The 22,464-nt window shown below is 36.6% G+C and overlaps 1 protein-coding gene and 1 pseudogene across 5 annotated transcripts in view; one reads left to right on the plus strand and one right to left on the minus strand.

Moving 5' to 3' along the window:
* The window catches only part of LOC137209765 (ferritin light chain pseudogene), a 48,980-nt pseudogene extending 45,607 nt beyond the window's left edge, over positions 1 to 3,373 (plus strand).
* Positions 3,374 to 4,313: 940 nt separating this feature from the next.
* The window catches only part of UCHL5 (ubiquitin C-terminal hydrolase L5), a 49,682-nt gene continuing 31,531 nt past the window's right edge, over positions 4,314 to 22,464 (minus strand). Inside the window, exons 8-12 of one of the 5 annotated variants that reach the window (XR_010941491.1) lie at positions 20,658 to 20,760; positions 19,707 to 19,820; positions 9,786 to 9,884; positions 6,496 to 6,557; positions 4,314 to 5,277 (exon numbers count right to left, since the gene is read on the minus strand). Coding sequence is in view for 4 of the 5 variants with exons in the window: in XM_067729771.1 (XP_067585872.1) it covers positions 5,233 to 5,277; positions 9,786 to 9,884; positions 19,707 to 19,820; positions 20,658 to 20,760 (361 nt within the window). In the remaining variant the exon portion in view is untranslated. Of the gene's footprint in view, positions 5,278 to 6,494; positions 6,558 to 9,785; positions 9,885 to 19,706; positions 19,821 to 20,657; positions 20,761 to 22,464 lie in introns of those variants that run through there. The other 4 variants (XM_067729773.1, XM_067729772.1, XM_067729771.1 and 1 more) reach the window with 4 other exon arrangements.

Genomic DNA, 22,464 nt, shown 5'->3' on the forward strand with positions numbered 1-22,464 from the left:
TGTGACCACCTAGAGGGGTGGGATAGGGAGGGTGGGAGAGAGGGAGATGCAAGTGGGAAGAGATATGGGGACATGTGTATGTATAACTGATTCACTTTGTTATAAAGCAGAAACTGACACACCATTGTAAAGCAATTATACTCCAATAAAGATGCCAAAAAAGAAAAAAAACAACTTCCCAGACTCCCTTTGCAGAAAACCTAACGTAAGACTTGGAAGTGACAAGTAAGGCAGAAGCCATCTCCATGGCATGTGCAGCCAGGAAGAGGTGGCAGTTTTCTGCTTTCCCGTGTATGGTCACTGGGCGCCTGCAGACAGTGTGGCAGGTCCCCACTCCCAGAACACAACCTCTGCAGCCTGTTCTAACGTCAGAAACCCCACTGGCGAACCCCTTGGCCGTTGCAGTAGTAGCAGTTGCCCTGGTGGGCCAGTTAACGTATGTTTTGCTGGAGTCTTTTCTGGGGACCCGAACTTGAGCCCATTTCTCCATACCTTCCAATGATTTTGTAAGGAACTAAGTAGTTTCAAAATTCCCAATATTAATTCCCATTCCTCTTAAAATAGCTAGAGTGCTTTGTTTCCTGCAAGTAAGTCATCAATGATACAAAAAAGGTAAATTGTGTATCATCAACTTTAAAAATAATGTATACTACACAAATCTATTTCAGAATGTGGAGAGGGCATGTGAGACTAACATACAAAAACGTGGGGAAAAAGGATCACTAAGTACACTAACATGTTAATGTAGTCATCTCTGGTGGTAGAACTATGGGTAATTTAAATTTCATTTTGCTTATCTTTAAGTTTTCTTTTCTTTTTTTTTTTTAAGCAAAAACCTTAAAAGCCATGGTTATTTTTTTTTGAAACAAAAACAGAATCCTCTTACAGGAAAAGAGCAACTTCTGAATGTATCCTGAAATGTTTTAGGCAACTAGGATTAGTAACTAAAGGTATTAATCTGCATGTAACACTGTAGCACACACAGGAGTATGTATCGTGGTCTAAGTAGGGGAGCAAGTCCCCATGGTTCATGATCTCAGAACAAATATTTGTCTATTCTAGTGACACAGTCAAGCTGACTGCTCTCTGCTAGAAAAAGGGCAGCTATCTTGGGAACTAAACATATGAAATTGAGACTAGCCAGTATCGCAGCTGTTGGTGAGCTTTCTTTGTTTAAAACAGCAGAAGTATATCCCTTAGAATTGGCTATTTTAAAAGGCATAAAACAGAACGGAAGTGCCTTCACCTACCCAATCATTAAATGAGATTTCAGAAAAGAAAGGGCAAAAGTGAAATGAGCAAATGACTTTCTCTTAAACATTTCTTTAAAAAAATTTTTTTCCCACATAACTAACACTTACGTATTTCTGAATTGCTCTTTATTCCTCCATTTTCTCTACCCACTAGCTTCATGACATAGGACGCAGAAAAGGATGTCATACTTCTTTATTCACTGGCAGAAATTATCATGAAGGGTCACGATGCATTTGCAATCATCGAGGAAGCAGATAAAATAAACCATTCTTACTATGCAAATGCCTATCAAGGAATTGTATTAGAATTAGATTAATAAGAAAATATCCTTATATCTATTAACTCAGTGATTTTATAAAGCTAATTTTTATTTAGTTATTTATTTACTTTTTGGCCTAAAACAACATAAATTTATTCTCTTACAGTTTTGGAGGTCAGTCCAAAATGAGTCTCACTGAGCCAAAACTAAGATGTCAGCAGGGCTATGTTCCTTTCCAGAGGCTCTAGGGGAAAACCCCTTGCCTTGCCTTTTCCAGAATAAAGCTAATTTTTAAATGTCATTTGATACTAGCTACTTGTATTAAAAGTATCTTTCAATGACAAGTTTTTAATTTTCATGAACACTAATTTTAGATCTTTTATCGTTGTTTTCTGTCACCTAAGATATTCACCTCTGTTTCCTCTAAAAAGCTTTGTATTTTAGCTATCACATTTAGGTCTGTCATGCATCTCAAATTCATTTTTGTGAGGTAGGGAATCATGGTCCATTTTTTTCCATGGGGATATTTAGCTGTTCCGGCTCCATTTGTTGAAAAGATTTCCCTTCTCTGTTGGATTGCTTTGCTACCTCTGTCAAAAATCAAGTGACCATATAAATGTAGATTTGTTTTTCGGCTCTCTCTTCTATCCCACTGAGGTATTTGTTGATCCTTAATGCCAGTATCACACCGTCCTTGATTACTGGATACTACCTACTACAATACTCCTTGTATTGCTTTACAAAATTTAAGACTCTACAAAAGAGGGTATATAAATTAAGTTGAAATAAATGTATGGGCTCAAGATGAGCTTCAAATAATCCTTATGAAATCACTGTTATACTGTATCATGGCTTTGAAAACACTCCATAATCACTATCGTTTCCAAAGTGAAATATATTTACCCACAAATGAAAAACTACAAATTCTTCATGACCTTCAACTGAAATTACGTATGAAAAATATTTCATTAATTTTACTATTCAACTTCCCACCAGGTCTTCCCCACATTAGTTAAAAATACTACAGTGTAGTAAGCCTAAAAACAATCCTTAGGCAGTGTGCTCGGTGGTCCCGAGGATCTCTGTCTCTTGCTTCAACCGTGTTTGGACGGAACAGACCCAGGGACGCCCCTTGTTCCAGCCTCTGACCACCCTCCAACCTTTCTTCCCCGTCTTAACTTTTGGAATCAGCCACACAGCTATCCTCGGCCACCAGGGCCGGACAACTCCATTTTTTGAGCTTAACTCCTTATTAACCCATCAACTGGGAGCTCCAGGATTCCTCAGAATGATTCCACCCAGGGGGAGGCTGTCCTCCACGGCCTGGTCAACATGCATCTGTAGGCCTCCTACACCTACCTCTCTCTGGGCTTCCATTTCCAACGAAGCGTTGTGCCTCTGGGGGGCGTGGGCCACTGCTTCTGCGAATCGGCGGAGGAGCAGCGCGAGGGCGCCGAGCGACCCTTGAAAATGCAAAAGCAGTGCAGCCACCTGGCCGTCTTCCAGGACGTGCAGAAGCCGTCCCAAGAGGAGTGGCATAAAACGCAGGACGCTCCAGAAGCCGCTGTGTTCACGGAGAAGAACCTGAATCAGGCCCTCGTGGACCTGCATGCCCTGGGTTCTGCCCGCGCAGAGCCCCGCCTCTGTGACTTCTTGGAGGGTCACGCCCTAGATGAGCAGGTGAAACTCATCAAGAAGATGGGCGACCACCTGACTAAGCTCCGCAGGCTGGCTGGTCCCCAGGCTGGGCTGGGCCAGTATCTCTTCGAAAGGCTCATCCTCAAGCACGACGAGAAGCGTCCAAAGTCCAGTGGCCTTTGAGGAGCCCCTCTGGTGTCAGGTCTTCTGCCTGAAGCAGCTCTCGGCAGCAAGTAGGCACCTTTTTTTTTTTTTTTTTTTGCGGTACACGGGCCTCTCACTGCTGTGGCCTCTCCCGTTGCGGAGCACAGGCTCCGGACGCGCAGGCTCAGCGGCCATGGCTCACGGGCCCAGCCGCTCCGCGACATGTGGGATCTTCCCGGACCGGGGCACGAACCCGTGTCCCCTGCATCGGCAGACGGACTCTCAACCACTGCGCCACCAGGGAAGCCCAGTAGGCACCTTTTTAACCACGCTGGAGCCCTCTCCCAACCCTTGGACCAAATGGAAACAATAAAGCTTTTTACAGGAAAAAAAAAAATTCACGTGTTTGAAACTAGAGGATGCATACACAGTCTCTCTACATGTTTAAACTTTTCTATAATAAAATATTAAAGTCATGTATCAATTTCAGAAAGGTACCTAGTAAAGAAAAAAGATTATTTCCTTTACAAACATAAGTTTTATAAAATTTCCTTTAAAGTTTAACTTGGAAAAGAAGATTAAGAGCAAGAATACAATATTATTTTATAAAATAAAAAACAAATCAACTCCCAATTCCATTGCGGGCAAACGATAAATGGCTCTTGGAAACTACTGGGCTGTACTAATTTTGTTCAAATTGGCAAAGAAGGATCCTCCACCACCACCATCATCCTTTTTTAAAAAAAGCAGATAGCCTGAATTGCTAAACCCCCAATTCTTTATAAAGATACAGCTTAACAGCTTGAAAAAGTGTTGCCAAACTGAGAGTAGCACCAAAAATCTTTAAGATTTACAATCTGTTCTTAACCTAAAATTTTGCTTTGATGCATAATACACCTTCCTGAAATAATTCTACAATACAAAAATAATCCCAGACACTGAAAAAAGTTTGCTAAAATAAAATTGGGATTTTTTTACTTTTTCTACTGGTAGCAATGAAAATCACTAGAAACTATGCTTTTTTTTTTTTTTAAACATTTATTTATTTATTTATTTTTGGCTGTGTTGGGTCTTTGTTGCTGTGCGTGGGCATTCTCTACTTGCACTGAGTGCGGGCTACTCTTTGTTGTGGTGTGCGGGCTTCTCATTGCGGTGGCTTCTCTTGTTGCGGAGCACGGGCTCTAGGCACGTGGGCTTCAGTAGTTGTGGCTCGGAGGCTATAGAGTGCAGGCTCAGTAGTTGTGGCACACATGGGCTTAGTTGCTCCGCAGCATGTGGGATCTTCCCAGACCAGGCCTCAAACCCATGTCCCCTGCATTGGCAGGCAGATTCTTAACCACTGGACCACCAGGGAAGCCCAGAAACTATACTTCTGTTCTTTTCAAATGACCTCCTTTAAAATCAAGCTTTTACAAATAATTGGTATAGAAGATAAAATTCAGTTTTTAAATCTTCAAATTATTTAGATATCAAAGACAGAAATACTGATTTTTTCATTAATGATGAGAAGAAACAAGAGACTCCATTTAATAGATCTGACATTTATAAATTTTAAGCATTTAACCAAGCTGGAAAATTGGAAAATTATAACAATTACAGGTAGAGAATATCATTTGTCCATTTTCATTACGGTAGTTCATTACGGTTCATTAAGGTAGTTACCTATCCAGAGAACCAACAGGAGTTCTCAGATCCAATGTCATATAATGGGATTTCGGCAAGCGCTCTGAACACCACTTTTATTTAATATGCACCACATGCACATGATGCAGGCAGGGAGAGGTTATGAATCCATGCACTGAAGACGAGACAGACTGGGGCTATTGCCAAACGTGCGCTGAGTCAATTAGGATGTTGCTCAAAGTTCTTTATACTTAATGGTTTCCTTGAAAATAAGTGCAGAAGCAGAAATGGGTACACATCCCAAAGCATCTTCTTCATTTGGTTTCCTGTGCTTTCTTTGCATTCTGTTTTTCTTTTGCCTAGAAATTAAAGATAGTATACTATAAAATCTTAAAAGCCTGTTCCAGTTCATATTAAAATGAAATGTGTCTAAGAGGGCATTCTTAAGCTAAAAAGCTTGAGATGCGTTGTTTGCAAGATTTCTAGAGAATTATCTTTTATAAGACTCACAACAGACTACTCCTGGACAATGATATAGTTATGCTTTGCACTCAATAAAAAAGGATCATACTTGGTTTGCAGTTCTTTCTTACCTGAAGTTGAAATGTATTATTATAATGGTAACAATTTAAAAATACAAAATTACTCATCCTATAAAGTCATACTCATTCATAAGTATTTCAAAACAATATATTTACATGTGTGCCCATTTCTCATACAAACTGAGTATATGAAAAATCCTATATTAATCTCTGCATATTTGAATAAATGAGTTTAACATAATAGTTTACATGAGTTTAACATAACTAAGGATTATATACCCATAGTGTTGATAAACCTCACATATGTGAGGTTTTTTTCGCTCATGTAAGACCAAAAAAATGTTTTCACAAGTTTCACTTGAACCTCGTAACAAGTATAGAGCTTGAACACAGTAATTCTATTTCACTTTTTAGCAGATGAGGAAGCCAGAGTTTACAGGTGTTATCAAACTTGACCAAGTCACACAGCTAATATATAACAAAACCTCAATAGAGGTCAGACACATATTCTATAGCAGTGCTTCTAATGTAGAGACCAATGACTGTGTTAAAATGCAGGCTGAATTGGTAAAATGCCTGAGGATCTAAAGTTCTAGCAAACTCTCAGGTGATGCCAATTCTGCTGGTCCTCAGGTGACACTTTGAGAAGCAAGATTTTAGAAGACTAGAATATAATGTTCTTTCCACTATGGCACTTGAATCAGAAAGAAACAAATAAATAAGACTTCTGCTATTATACAATTAAGAAAAAAACTTCTTTAATGAGAACTATAATCTTTTTTTTATAATGCATTATAATGATAATAGAATTATCGTACAACCGTATGATAAAATTAAGTGCAATGCATTAGAATATATTAAGAGGAAATATGTTATACGTACCATATAAAAATTTAAAAATTACTTGCATAAACATTTTTAATAACAAGCATAATTTGTAATTTGATATGTACAATTTCTCAAAGAAGTCTTCTGTTTCCAAATAATAAAAATACTATTCAATTTTAGATATAATTTGGAAATAAAAATATGTACCTCTTTTCTTAGTGATCTCTGAATATACAGGAAGTTTACTAGGATTAACAGGAATCAATCTACTGGTTAATGACATAAATTTTACAACATAATTTAAAAAGCAAAGACATATAATGCAGAGTATCCATACATGTATTAAACTATATAATTCAGATAAAACTAAGGGTAAGCTAAATAAGTTAAAAATAATTACCACCATTTATTGAGCACATATTATGAACTTGACCAATATTATCTCATTTAATCCTTAAGAATGTGAAGTGTGATTACCAATTTATAAATGAGCAAATAGATTCGATAATAAAGTAAATAACTTGCCTAAAAGCAACAGCTAATAACATAACAGCTAAGTAACATATCTGAGATTTAAACTGAAAGCCTGTATTCTGTTTTGCCTTTGTTGAAAAATAAAAAATACTGTATTTCAAAATAGCATGGAAAAAATGTTCACTGTTAAGAAATACTTTCCTTCTATTTGGTGTGCTAGTGAGATACTAAAAATTGCTGACTGAAGTCAGATAATTCTGTAATCATAGGTATTAATGTACATATTATTGCAGATAACTTTATTCTTCTACCTTATTTCTATTAAGAGATAGAAAAAGTAAGTTCTGCAGATTAGTTATTTATTACCAACTGAATTATAATGTCTTGGTAAAATATGTACAAAATTCAGTACTGTGCTTTGAATCCCCCATAGCAACAAAATCTGTGATTCTAAATTATGGTAGGTTATTGGTGGTTATTAAAAACCTGGGATAGACAATGATTCAGAAATACATAATAAAGGTTGAGATAAAATTTTAAAAGAATTGTAAATGTATCTGAATAAAAGTTTTACAAATGAAATCTTAATATAGCTGATTTTATTTTATATTTTAAGGAACAGATTTGGTATATGGCACAAGAAGTTTATAACTTTATATTTTTAGGTTACCTCCTGAGCAATCTTTATGTAATGTATACTCAATGAACTGATCAGATAAGACCAGAAGCTTCATAGAACAAGAACATTTACACGGCAATATCTTAATCTAATTCACTAAAGCCGCATGCTCTTGGGAAAATCAAAGTCCTCACTCTTTGTTATTTTGTAAAATGAAGATTTCCACAGGTCAAATACTTCCACACCATCACAGGCAGTCAGGACCTGCCTCCAATTACTCAGAAATCTGATCCTGGATGGCTTTAGCAAGTAGCAACACTGCCTAGACTAGCCACATCTTTTCTACTTTCACTTGGCATTGGGGGGAAGGGGGGGATTTTTGACATAATAATCCATTTCTGAATTCTACATGTAATTCTTTTCTTAGAAGTATTACTTATTAAGTAATGTTCACTACTAAAGTCTTCATATTGGATATAACTGTAATCTTAATCTATTGTTTTTTTAATTTTTAACATTTCCATTTACCAGCAGAAAGTGATATTTCAATATGATATATGATTTCTTTTTTCAAAATAAGATGAACAAAAATATATTTGTGCTAAGGAAGGTGATTATTGGCAGAAATTAAGCATTTAATTCTAACCACAGATTCAAAATTTGTGGACGTGAAATTTTAAGTGGCATAAAGCTATTTAGGAGCTACCCTGTGATCCCCCAGAATCTTTCGCATGACTTTATTCTAGCACTTATCAGAATAATACTATGCAGCACAGTACTATAATCATGTATTCCTTTCCCCAACTAAGTTGCTTAAGACAGAAAAATGTGTCTTAATTATGTGTATATCCACTGACTTTAAGAGACTGCCTCAAATATAGTTTCAGCTAGATAAATGTTGGATAAATAATCAAAACATTTCAAAAATTTTAATCAAATAATGAATCTGAATTCCCTTCAGAATCTAGGCACATAAAAGATACTGCATATACAGTATCTTTCTGTATAGTGTCTATACAGAAAGAAATGTATCTCAATATTGCTTGTACAATATTATTAGTCAAAGAACAAGCAAGTCAGTAACTACCCTTTCAATAAAACAGACATATAATGTCTTTGTATTATATGCAATAGAACAAATGCAAACACAAGAAGAGACTGAGTTGGTATTCCACTAACACTAGGCATTCATATACTGCCACCCTGTGTCCAAAATAATGTGAACTAAGGAATTATGGTTCTAATGTAAAAGCTGAAAAGCTATTGTACTCTATCTATGCTTTTTAAAAAATTATGGAAATATACTGTCATTAAAATCAAGTAAGAATGGTCCTTTTCTTAATTTGCCCAAAAAAGTTTACTCACAGGCCAATTTTAAAGCACAACATATATATTTAAAATTTCTCTAATAACATTTGTCTGGTCCCTAATAATATTTATTTATACTTAATACCTGATACATCATACAATTGAGCATAACAGTCTATATTTCATTTTGTTTAATATTTTCAACAGAGAAATATTTCATAGTGTTTCATACAAAGAATATAATATCGAGGTACTCTGTTAACCAGGCAATTCTGAGGATCACAGGACCCTAACTGTTAATCTAAAACTTTAAAAATCAGTTTCCCATCTTGGACTTTTATGATTTAACACCCTGAGATACATGAATAGAAAAACCTATATGGAAAAGAGAAGACTTAGCAGTCCTCTTCTAAATTTTCTTAAATGTAAATTTTTAATGCCAAAAGTTGAAGCACATGTTCAGGATCTAGATAATAATGTATATATGAAAACCTTAACTCACATCTTGTATTATTTAGAATTTATGATGATATCAAACAGCTGGGTTGAAATGTATCTTTGCTTCATGAACTTAAAAATAAGGAAAAAAAACCTACCATGTATTCTGGTCTTTAAGTTAATGGTCCAAATTTTTCACTAACCTATGCTAGTTTTCCCTCAGTGGAAAGAGTAATAACTTAGGAATAAGAAAACCTATTTCTTAGGCTAGGTTATGTTTTTTCCCCTTCATTCTAGTAGTAAATTTGATGATAATTCAAATTTTTGCTAAGTTAAATAAGAAAAATCTATTATTTCAATAACTAAAATTAATAATTTGTTTTCAGCTAAGGAAAGAAAAAGGTTTTACATTTCATTCTAATATAGCACAACCTGAATTCCTGACACTAAGGATTCTGGAAACCTAAAGCAGTAATGCAATTCCTTGTTTTTATTTTGCAATATTAGGTTGAACTAATGTTCCTCTAGATGAAAAACAGTAAGTAAGAGCAAAAAAATGAAAATAAAAAGCTTCAACAAATTTTATCTCTTCTCAAGCCAAAAAACATTTTTTGGAGAATCTAAATCTAATTTAAGTATTCGCCAGTAAAATACTTACCTTTTCTACTAGTGGTATTAACTGCTGGTGTTCTGCTAAAGTCTTTAACAATTCCATAATGAACGGCAGATAATTATGCTTCCTTCTGATATTTTCAATCTGAAAATAAAACATATATCAAACCACACTAACTTTGTATTTTCACTAAGTTTCTGATATTTTAATTTTTGCCTCCAACTCAAAATAGTAATGGAAGAAAATCCTCCATTCCCGTAAAAAAAAAAAATGAGAAATAATGAGACTTCCATTGCGATTGAGAATAAAGACTAATTACAATAAAACATATGGAGAGAGTTCCCTGGGTGCTGCTTCCTACTCTTGGCTTAGCAAATAACAGAGGGTTTTTAAAAGTCTAATCTGAGATAATTTATGAAAACTTAACTTATGAAAGCAAACTTAGAGGGACTTCCCTGGTGGTGCAGTGGATAAGAATCCACCTGCCAATGCAGGGAACATGGGTTCGAACCCTGGTCCAGGAAGATCCTGCATACCGCAGAGCAACTAAGCCTATGCGCCACAACTACTGAGCCTGCGTGCCACAACTACTGAAGCCTGCATGCCTAGAGCCTGTGCTTTGCAACAAGAGAAACCACTGCAATGAGAAGACGGCGCACCACAATGAAGAGTAGCCCCCATTCACAACTAGAGAAAGCCCACTCGCAGCAAACAAAGACCTAACACAGCCAAAAATAAATAAAATTAAATCTTAAAAAAAAAAAAGAAAAAAGGAAAGCAAACTTAGAAGGCCCACATGATAAATTAACACTCTTGCTACTATGTAAATAAGGCCATGCCTAATGAGACCAGCTTTATTGTGTGATTAAGAACAATCTTTCTTTGACATTATTTTTGACCAAAAGCAAATAGACTGTAGGGACTGTCTGTGCTTCAATGGAAAACTGCATTGTCTAAAGTATGCTCTCCCAAGTTATGTGATTGCAACCTTTCACTGTCTGGTAGAGGTTCAATTTACTTCCCTTCCCATAGGGGAAGAAAAAAGTTTCCATCTTTTGTGAATTCGTTTCAACATTCCTATACTTCATAAAAATTTGAGCTTCTTTGACTTCTCTGAAATAGTTGTGACATCTTACAGGTCTGCTCAATTAATGAACTAACTAAAATTTTAACGTGTTCATTTTATATCAGTATGAGAATCATTTTATTTTTTTGAACAAAGCATTCTCCAACAATGTAGAAAAGATTCTAAAAACTTAGTTTTATTTTAGATAATTATTAAAAAATAGTTAATTAGGTAACAACACTGCACAAGAATATATGAATAATAGGTAGGGGTTTTTTTGTATCACATAAAATAGAAGATAACATTCAAGTTTTCATCCCTTACTTTCCTGTCACCATATATTCAGCCCTCCTTTTTCCTGCCTGAAATACTCTGGAGCCAGTCCCTACCACTTCCACCTGAAGAAATCCTACTAGTCCAAGGTCCACGTATTCTAAAAATCACATTGCTGGCTGTTAAGTGTGTTGCAAAGCAGTATCCTGACACTGTGGTAAGCAACAGAAAGAAAAAGAACAATCCCTGCCTTCAACTGAGCTTAAAATGAAAAACTGCTTTTTCTACTGTGACAAACATGACAAATTGAATAAGAACCATTTCCAAAGTCCTACAAAATTCGAACTTTCCTTCACTCTTTTCACTCTCTGAAAAAAGCTTATCAGGCGGAGGTTTAAGATGGCAGAAGAGTAAAACGCGGAGATCACCTTCCTCCCCACAAATACATCAGAAATACATCTACATGTGGCATAACTCCTACAGAACATCTACTGAACGCTGGCAGAAGACCTCAGATCTCCCAAAAGGCAAGAAACCCCCCACGCACCTGGGTAGGGCAAAAGAAGAAAGAAAAAACACAGACAAAAGAATAGGGATGGGACCTGCACCAGTGGGAGGGAGCTGTGAAGGAGGAAAGGTTTCCACACACTAGGAAGCCCCTTCGCGGGGGGAGACTGTGGGTGGCGAAGGGGGAAACTTTGGAGCCGCGGGAGAGAGCGCAGCAACAGGGGTGCGGAGGGCAAAGCGGAGAGATTCCCGCACAGAGGATCGGTGCCGACGAGCACTCACCAGCCCGAGAGGCTTGTCTGCTCACCCGCCGGGGCGGGCGGGGCTGGGAGCTGAGGCTTGGGCTTCGGTTGGAACGCAGGGAGAGGACTGGAGTTGGCAGTGTGAACACAGCCTGCAGGGGGTTAGTGCGCCACGGCTAGCCGGGACGGAGTCCGGGAAAAAGTCTGGAGCTGCCAAAGAGGCAAGAGACTTTTTCTTCCCTCTTTGTTTCCTGGTGCACAAGGAGAGGGGATTCAGAGCACTGCTTAAAGGAGCTCCAGAGACGGGTGCGAGCCGCGGCTAACAGGGCAGACCCCAGAGATGGGCATGAGACACTAAAGCTGCTGCTGCCGCCACCAAGAAGCCTGTGTGCCAGCACAGGTCACTATCCACACCCCTCTTCCGGGGAGCCTGGGCAGCCCGCCACTGCCAGGGTCCCAGGATCCAGGGACGACTTCCCGGGGAGAACGCACAGCGCGCCTCAGGCTGGTGCAACGTCACGCCGGCCTCTGCCACCGCAGGCTCGCCCCACATCAGTACCCCTCCCACCCCCCGGCCTGAGTGAGCAAGAACCCCCGAATCAGCTGCTCCTTTAACCCCGTCCTGTCTGAGCGAAGAACAGATGCCCTCAGGTGACCTACACACAGAGGCGGGTCCAAATCCAAAGGTGAACCCCAAGAGCTGTGCGAACAAAGAAGAGAAAGGGAAATCTCTCCCAGTAGCCTCAGGAGCAGCGGATTAAATCTCCACAATCAACTTGATGTACCTGCATCTGTGGAATACCTGAATGGACAACGAAACATCCCAAATAGAGGAGGTGGACTTTGGGAGCAACAATATATATATATTTTCCCTCTTTCTCTTTTGTGAGGGTGTATGTGTATGCTTCTGTGTGTTATTTTGTCTGCATAGCTTTGCTTTTACCATTTGTCCTAGGGTTCTCTCTGTCCGTTTTTTCTTAGTATACGTTTTAGCACTTGTTATCATTGGTGGATTTGTTTTTTGGTTTGGTTGCTCTTTTCTTTCTTTCTTTTATTACTAAAAATATTCTTTTTTAATAATTATTTTTTATTTTAATAACTTTATTTTATCTTCTTCTTTCTTTCTTTCTCTTTTTTCTCCCTTTTATTCTGAGCCGTGTGGATGACAGGGTCTCGGTGCTCCATCCAGGAGTCAGTGCTGTGCCCCTGAGGTGGGAGAGCCAAGTTCAGGACACTGGTCCACAAGAGACCTCCCAGTTCCACGTAGTATCAAACGGTGAAAATCTCCCAGAGATCTCCGTCTCAACGCCAAGACCCAGCTTCACTCAACGACCAGCAAGCTACAGTGCTGGACACCCTATGCCAAGCAACTAGCAAGACAGGAACACAACACTACCCGTTAGCAGAGAGGCTGCCTAAAATCATAAGACCACAGACACCCCCAAAACACACCACCAAACGTGGACCTGCCCACCAGAAAGACAAGATCCAGCCTCATCCACCAGAACACAGGCACTACTCCCTTCCACCAGTAAGCCTACACAACCCACTGAACCAACCTTAGCCACTGGGAACAGACACCAAAAACAATGGGAACTACGAACGTGCAGCCTGCAAAAAGAAGACCCCAAACAGAGTAAGTTAAGCAAAATGAGAAGAGAAACACACAGCAGATGAAGGAGCAAGATAAAAACCCACCAGACCTAACAAATGAAGAGGAAATAGGCAGTCTACCTGAAAAAGAATTCAGAACAATGATAGTAAAGATGATCCAAACTCTTAGAAATCGAATGGAGAAAACACAGAAACACTTAGCAAGGACCTAGAAGAACTAAAGAGCAAACAAACAGTGACGAACAACACAATAAATGAAATTAAAAATTCTCTAGAAGGGATCAATAGCAGAATAACTGAGGCAGAAGAACGGATAAGTGACCTGGAAGATAAAATAGTGGAAATAACTACTGCAGAGCAGAATAAAGAAAAAAGAACGAAAAGAACTGAGGACAGTCTCAGAGACCTCTGGGACAATATTAAATGCACCAACATTTGAATTATAGAGGTTCCAGGAGAAAAGGAAAAGGACTGAGAAAATATTTGAAGAGATTATAGTTGAAAACTTCCCTAATATGGGAAGGAAATAGTTAATCAAGTCCGGGAAGCACAGAGTCCCATACAGGTTAAATCCAAGGAGATTACGCAAAGACGCATAGTAATCAAACTATCAAAATTTAAATACAACGAAAACATATTAAAAGCAGCAAGGGAAAAACAACAAATAACATACAGGGGAATCCCATAAGGTTAATATTTCAGCAGAAATATTAATATTGATACTTCAGCAGAAACTCTCCAAGCCAGAAAGGAGTGGCATGACATATTTAAAGTGATGAAGAAGAACTTACAACCAAAATTACTCTACCCAGCAAGGATCTCATTCAGATTTGACGGAGAAATTAACACCTTTACAGACAAGCAAAAGCTAAGAGAATTCAGCACCACCAAACCAGCTTTACAACAAATGCTAAAGGAACTTCTCTAGGCCGGAAACACAAGAGAAGGAAAAGACCTACAGTAACAAACCCAAAACAATTAAGAAAATGGTAATAGAAACATACATATCGATAATTACCTTAAATGTAAATGAATTAAAAGCTCCAACCAAAAGACATAGACTGGCTGAATGGATACAAAAACAAGACCCATATATATGTTGTCTACGTGAGACCCACTTCAGACCTAGGGACACATACAGACTGAAAGTGAGGGGATGGAAAAAGATATTCCATGCAAATGGAAGCCAAAAGAAAGCTGGAGTAGCAATTCTCATATCAGACAAAACAGACTTTAAAACAAAGACTATTACAAGAGGCAAAGAAGGACACTACATAATGATCAAGGGATCAATGCAAGAAGATATAACAATTGTAAATATTTATGCACCCAACATAGGAGCACCTCAATACATAAGGCAAATACTAACAGCCATAAAAGGGGAAATGACAGCAACACAATCATAGTAGAGGACTTTAACACCCCACTTTCACCAATGGACATATCATCCAAAATGAAAACAAATAAGGAAACACAAGCTTTAAAAGATATATTAAACAAGAAGGACTTAATTGATATTTATAGGACATTCCATCCAAAAACAACAGAATACACTTTCTTCTTAAGTGCTCATGGAACATTCTCCAGGACAGATCATATCTTGGGTCAAATCAAGCCTTGGTAAATTTAAGAAAATGGAAATCGTATCAAGTATCTTTCCCGACCACAATGCTGTGAGATTCGATATCAATTGCAGGAAAAAGTCTGTAAAAAGTACAAACACATGGAGGCTAAACAATACACTACTTAATAACAAAGACATCACTGAAGAATTCAAAGAGGAAATCAAAACATACCTAGAAACAAAGGACAATGAAAACACAATGACCCAAAACCTATGGGATGCAGCAAAAGCAGTCCTAAGAAGGAAGTTTATAGCAATACAATCCTACCTTAAGAACCAAGAAACATCTCAAATAAGCAACCTAACCTTACACCAAAAGCAATTAGAGAAAGGAGAACAAAAAACCCCCAAAATTAGCAGAAGGAAAGAAATCATAAACATCAGATCAGAAATAAATGAAAAAGAAATGAGGGAAACGATAGCAGAGATCAATGAAACTAGAAGCTGGTTCTTTGAGAAAATAAACAAAATTGATAAACCATTAGCCAGACTTATCAAGAAAAAAAGGGAGAAGACTCAAATCAACAAAATTAGAAATGAAAAAGGAGAAGTAACAAGTGACACTGCAGAAATACAAAGGGTTGTGAGAGATTACTACAAGCAACTATATGCCAGTAAAATGGACAACCTGGAAGAAATGGACAAATTCCTAGAAATACACAACCTGCCAAGACTGAATCAGGAAGAAATAAAAAATATGAACAGACCAATCACAAGCAGAAAAATTTAAACTGTGACTAAAAATCTTCCAACGAACAAAAGCCCAGGAACAGATGGTTTCACAGGCCAAGTCCATCAAACATTTAGAGAAGAGCTAACACCCATCCTTCTCAAATTCTTGCAAAATATAGCAGAGGGAGGAACACTCCCAAACTCATTCTACGAGGCCACCATCACCCTGACACCAAAACCAGACAAAGACGCCACAAAGAAAGAAAACTACAGGCCAATAACACTGATGAACATAGATGTGAAAATCCTCAACAAAATACTATCAAACAGAATCCAACAGCACATTAAAAGGATCATACACCATAATCAAGTGGGGTTTATCCCAGAAATGCAAGGATTCTTCAATATATGCAAATCAATCAATGTGATACACCATATTAATAAACTGAAGGAGAAAAACCATATGATCATCTCAATAGATGCAGAGAAAGCTTTCGACAAAATTCAACACCCATTTATGATAAAAACCCTCCAGAAAATAGGCACAGAGGGAATTTTCCTCGACATTAATAAAGGCATATATGACAAACCCACAGCAAACATTGCCCTCAATGGTGAAAAACTGAAACCATTCCCACTAAGATCAGGAAGAAGACAAGGTTTCCCACTCTCACCATTCTTAAACAGTTTTGGAAGTTTTAGCCACAGCAATGAGAGAAGAAAAAGAAATAAAAGGAATCCAAATCGAAAAGAAGAAGTAAAGCTGTCACTGTTTGCAAATGACATGATACTATACATAGAGAATCCTAAAGGTGCTACCAAAAAACTACCAGAGCTAATCAATGAATTTGGTAAAGCAGCAGGATACAAAATTAATGCACAGAAGTCTCTGGCATTCCTATACACTAATGATGAAAACTCTGAAAGAGAAATTAAGGAAGCACTTGCATTTACCATTACAGCAAAAAGAATAAAATACCTAGGAATAAACCTACCTAAGGAGACAAAAGACCTGTATGCAGAAAATTACAAGACACTGATGAAAGAAATTAAAGATGATACAAATAGATGGAGAGATATACCATGTTCTTGGATTGGTAGAATCAACATTGTGAAAATGACTATACTCCCCAAAGCAATCTACAGATTCAATGCAATCCCTATCAAACTACCACTGGCATTTTTCACAGAACTAGAAAAAAAATTTCACAATTTGTATGGAAACACAAAGACCCCGAATAGCCAAAGCAATCTTGAGAACGAAAAACGGAGCTGGAGGAATCAGGCTCCCTAACTTCAGACAATACTACAAAGCTACAGTAATTAAGACAGTATGGTACTGGCACAAAAACAGAAAGATAGATCAATGGAACAGGATAGAAAGCCGAGAGATAAACCCACGCACATATGGTCACCTTATCTTTGATAAAAGAGGAAAGAATATACAGTGGAGAAAAGACAGCCTCTTCAATAAGTGGTGCTGGGAAAACTGGACAGCTATATGTAAAAGAATGAAATTAGAACACTCCCTACCACCATACACAAAACTAAACTCAAAATGGATTAAAGACCTAAATGTAAGGTCAGACAGTATCAAACTCTTAGAGGAAAACATAGGCAGAACACTCTATGACATAAATCACAGCAAGATCCTTTTTGACCCACCTCCTAGGAAAATGGAAATAAAAACAAAAATAAACAAATGGGAGCTAATGAAGCTTAAAAGCTTTTGCACAGCATAGGAAACCATAAACAAGATGAAAAGACAACCCTCAGATGAAAAGACAACTCTCAGAATGGGAGAAAATATTTTCAAATGAGGCAACTGACAAAGGATTAATCTCCAAAATTTACAAGCAGCTCATGCAGCTCAGTATTAGAAAAACAAACAACCCAATCCAAAAATGGGCAGAAGACTTAAATAGACATTTCTCCAAAGAAGATATACAGATCGCCAACAAACATATGAAAGAATGCTCAACATCATTAATCATTAGAGAAATGCAAATCAAAACTACAATGAGATATCATCTCACACCAGTCAGAATGGCCATCATCAAAAAATCTACAAACAATAAATGCTGGAAAGCGTGTGGAGAAAAGGGAACCCTCTTGCACTGTTGGTGGGAATGTAAATTGATACATCCACTATGGAGAACAGTATGGAGGTTCTTTAAAAAACTAAAAATAGAAGTACTATATGACCCAGCAATCCCACTTCTGGGCATATACCCTGAGAAAACCATAATTCAAAAAGAGTCATGTACCACAATGTTCACTGCAGCTCTATTTTCAATAGCCAGGACATGGAAGCAACCTAAGTGTCCATCAGCAGATGAATGGATAAAGAAGATGTGGCACATATGTACAATGGTATATTACTCAGCCCTAAGAAGAAACGAAATTGAGTTATTTGTAGTGAGATGGATGGACCTAGAGTCTGTCATACAGAGTGAAGTAAGTCAGAAAGAGAAAAACAAATACCGTATGCTAACACATATATATGGAATCTAAGAAAAAAAAAAAAAGGTCATGAAGAACCTATGGGCAAGACGGGAAAAAAGCCACAGACCTACTAGAGAATGGACTTGAGGATATGGGGAGGGGGAAGGGTAAGCTGAGACAAAGTGAGAGAGTGACATGGATATATATACACTACCAAACGTAAAACACATAGCTAGTGGGAAGCAGCCACATAGCACAGAGAGATCAGCTCGGTGCTTTTTGACCAAGGGGTGACTAGAGGGGTGGGGTAGGGAGGGTGGGAAGGAGGGAGATGCAAGAGGGAAGAGATATGGGAACATATGTATATGTATAACTGATTCACTCTGTTATAAAGCAGAAACTAACACAGCATTGTAAAGCAATTATACTCCAATAAAGATGCTTAAAAAAAAAAAAAGCTTATCAGACAGACTGCAAGTGAAGGAGAATGACATTATTAAAGACAGCCTTGCTTAATATTTTACTGTGAGTTATATAATGTTTGACATAATTAAAATAAATTAAAAAAATGTTAAGCCCTGAAAAAACTGGAAAGCAAAATTTAAAAAACGAATCCAATTTTGTATTAAATTGGTGATAGGATGACACCAAGAGAAAATTTTTTCAGATGAATTTTAAAATATGCTAATTTGATTGCACATCCAAAATGAAATATATCCTAACGAAAAATTAACTGAAGAAAAACTTCTCAGTTGTTATTAATACTACTGGCACTGTTATTCTGAACCTTTTTATATATACATACAAATACAGATAGCATAAAGCAAATAGGTAATTATGTTAATGTTGATAGAAACCAAGACTTTCAGCTGAAAAGATACAAATGTTTAATTTCAAATATAAAAGCCCTTTTATCCTAAATTTGAGTATTAATATGAATTCATGTTGCATTTTCTCTTCAAAAATAAAAGAAACAAATAAAAACGTATTTCTTAGCTCTAAAAAGTCCTAGAAGTAAAGAACAATCAGTATGACTGAGCACTCTGAGCAATCAGATAATGGTTTCTAAATACGATTTCTCACCAAAAGCACTCAGGACTTCTTGAAAAAATGGCTGATTCCAAGTCTGAAGCAGGAAATGTACAAGATGAGTCTGAAACATCTTGTCATACTAGAAAGCAAGGAAGCTATGAAAGATGAAGAGAGTCACATCAAAAGGACTTAGGAGACAGCCTGAAGTGGCTTCCAATGGCTAAAGATGGGATAATCTGAGCATCAATAATAACTGCAGTGAACTTTAGCATCAAATATGTTAAATATCTGTTTGTAATAATACTTGAAAAAAAGAAAAAAAAAAGGAAAGAAACCTCACTAGTTACCTTTTTAGGATGCCAGGGAAACAACACATTATTCTGAAAAAGTGTAAATGATGGGGAAAAAACAATCAAGCATTCAACATACCTTCATGTCAAAATATACCACTCTATACTAAAACATTAAAGAAACAAATAAAAAGTACGTACCTTATATCTTTTTAATTTCTGTACTTCTTCTTCAATAAGCATCTGATTTTTGGCAACCTCTGACTGAATAGCACTTAACATGTTATTACCCTGATCTGTATCCATGGGTTCCTCCTTAGGGGAAAGAAAAAGAAATAACACACCCTAATGACTGAGGCTTAAGTCTAAACTATTTTTAAATGATAAACATAGTACAATCATTTTCAAATTTTATTCTTAATATTGGTGATGGAATACCAGCTTACTAACTGCAATATTAAAGGATAAAAGCTAGGTAGTATCTTCCAATTTTCTACAACAATACATATGAATTTTAATCTAAAAATAATCTATACTGTAGCAAACTGAATTGCTATAATCTGCTGTTGAGCTATAAAGTAAATCTGCTTAAATATACTCATGAAAATGTGATCAAAGGAACGTAAAAACGTCTTTGTCTATTACTAATTCTCTTCTCCAATCATATTTACTAGAAAGATAATCATAAGGAATAGTAAAGATTACATGTGAATCTAAACGTGCCCAATTAATTCTGTAAGAAATATATTCTAACTTGCTTAATTATATAATGAAATTACAGTAAACTGTTCACACTTATTTAGCACATACTATTTGTCAGTCACTTTTTTTTAAGTGGTTTATATACATGTTATCTCAGTTATTCTTCACAACCACCTTTTAAGGTAAATACTATTATCCCTACTTTACATGAAGAAACTGAGGCACAAAGAAATACACTCAAATCATACTTCCACTAAGTGGCAAAGGCAGGAGCTGAATCTAAGAAGCCTGACTCCAGAGTATATTCTTGTAATCACCACTCAGGATACTTGATTAAATCTATATTTCAGACAAAGAAAGAAAGAAGGAAAAAAGGAAAAAAGGAAATAAATAGTTTCCCTGAGAGAATAACTAAGCTAGAACTTTGTACATAAAAACATGGCCACAAACCTCAGCAAGTTGTCTTTGTAACTCTGCTATCTTCTGTTCATATATCATTTTTCTGTCAGACACAATGGCCATTAAGTTAAATCGAATTTCACCTTCACTGTACCTAAAAAAAAATTAAAGTTTATAATGTAGTAAAGAAATGTAACACTATTACAATTAAGATAATCTATTGTGATTACCCCCTTATTCTCCGGGGTAAACACAGATCTACCAATTGGCTAACCATAAAAACTGACATTAAAAAAAAATCTTTCCTAAAGAGGAGAAGTTACAACCAGTATCACAAAAATACAAACAATCATAAGAGAATACTATGAAAAATGATATACCAATAAATTCAGCAACCTAGAAGAAATGGATAATTTCCTAGAAACAGTCTTCCAAGACTGAATCAGGAAGAAACAGAAAATCTGAACAGGCTGATTATTAGTAATGTAATTGAATCAGTAAACAAAAAAATCCCAACAACCAAAACTCCAGGATCAGAGGACTGCACAGGGTAATCCTACCAAACATTTAAAGAGGAGTTAATTCCTTTATTTCTCAAACTATTCCAAAAAACTGAAGAGGAGGGAATACTTCCAAACTCATTCTATGAGTCCAGCATTACCCTGATACAAAAAACAAAGACACTACAGAAAAAGAAAATTACAGACCAATATCCCTGATGAACACAGATAAAAATCCCCAATAAAATATTAGCAAACAGAATTCAACAATACATTAAAAGGACTGCACATAATGATCAAGTGGGATTTATTCCAGGGATGCAAAGATGGTTCAATATACACAAATCAATCAACGTTATAACTATATCAGCAAAACAATGGACAGAGATCACATGACCATCTTAATAGAGGCAGAAAAAGTATTTGACAAAATTCAACATCCATTCATGATAAAAACTCTTAACAAACTTGGTATAGACAGAACAATCTCAACATAATAAGGGTCATTTAAGCCAAACCCACAGCTAACATCATACTCAACAGTGAAAAGCTAAAAGCTTTTCCTTTAAGATCAGTAACAAGACAAGGATGCCCACTCTCACCACTTTTATTCAACATAGTATTAGAAGTCCTAGCCACAGCAATCATACAAAAACAATAAAAGAAATAAAAGGCACCCAAATTGGAAGGGAAAAAGTAAAACTCACTATTTGCAGATGACATGATATTAAATACAAAAAAATCCTAAAAATTCTACCAAAAAACTATTAGAACTAATAAGTGAATTCACTAAAGTTATAGCATACAAAATCAAAATACAGAAATCTGTTGCATTTCTGTACACTAATAATGAACTATCAGAAAGAGAAATCAAGAAAACAATTCCATTTACAACTGCATCAAAAAGAATAAAATACCTAGGAATAAAGTAAACAAGGAGATGAAAGACCTGTACTCTGAAAACTGTAAGATATTGATGAAAAAACTGAAGACAACACAAATAGAAAGATATACCATGCTCATGGATTGGAAGAATTAATACTGTTAAAATGTCCATACCACCCAAAGCAACCTACAGATTCAATAATCCCTATTTTCACAGAACTAGAACAAATACTCCTAAAATTGGTATGAAACCACAAAAGACCCCAAATAGCTAAAGCAATCTTGGGAAAGAAAGAGCTGAAGGTATCATGCTCCCTGACTTCAAGCTATACTATAAAGCCAAAATAATCAAAACAGTATGGTACTGGCACAAAAACACACATATAGATCAGTGGAACAGAATAGAGTCCAGAAATAAACCCACAAAACACACAGTCAATTAATCTACAACAAAGGAGGCAAGAATATACAAT

The sequence above is a fragment of the Pseudorca crassidens genome, chromosome 2 (assembly GCF_039906515.1).
Source record: "Pseudorca crassidens isolate mPseCra1 chromosome 2, mPseCra1.hap1, whole genome shotgun sequence".
NCBI lineage: Eukaryota > Metazoa > Chordata > Mammalia > Artiodactyla > Delphinidae > Pseudorca > Pseudorca crassidens.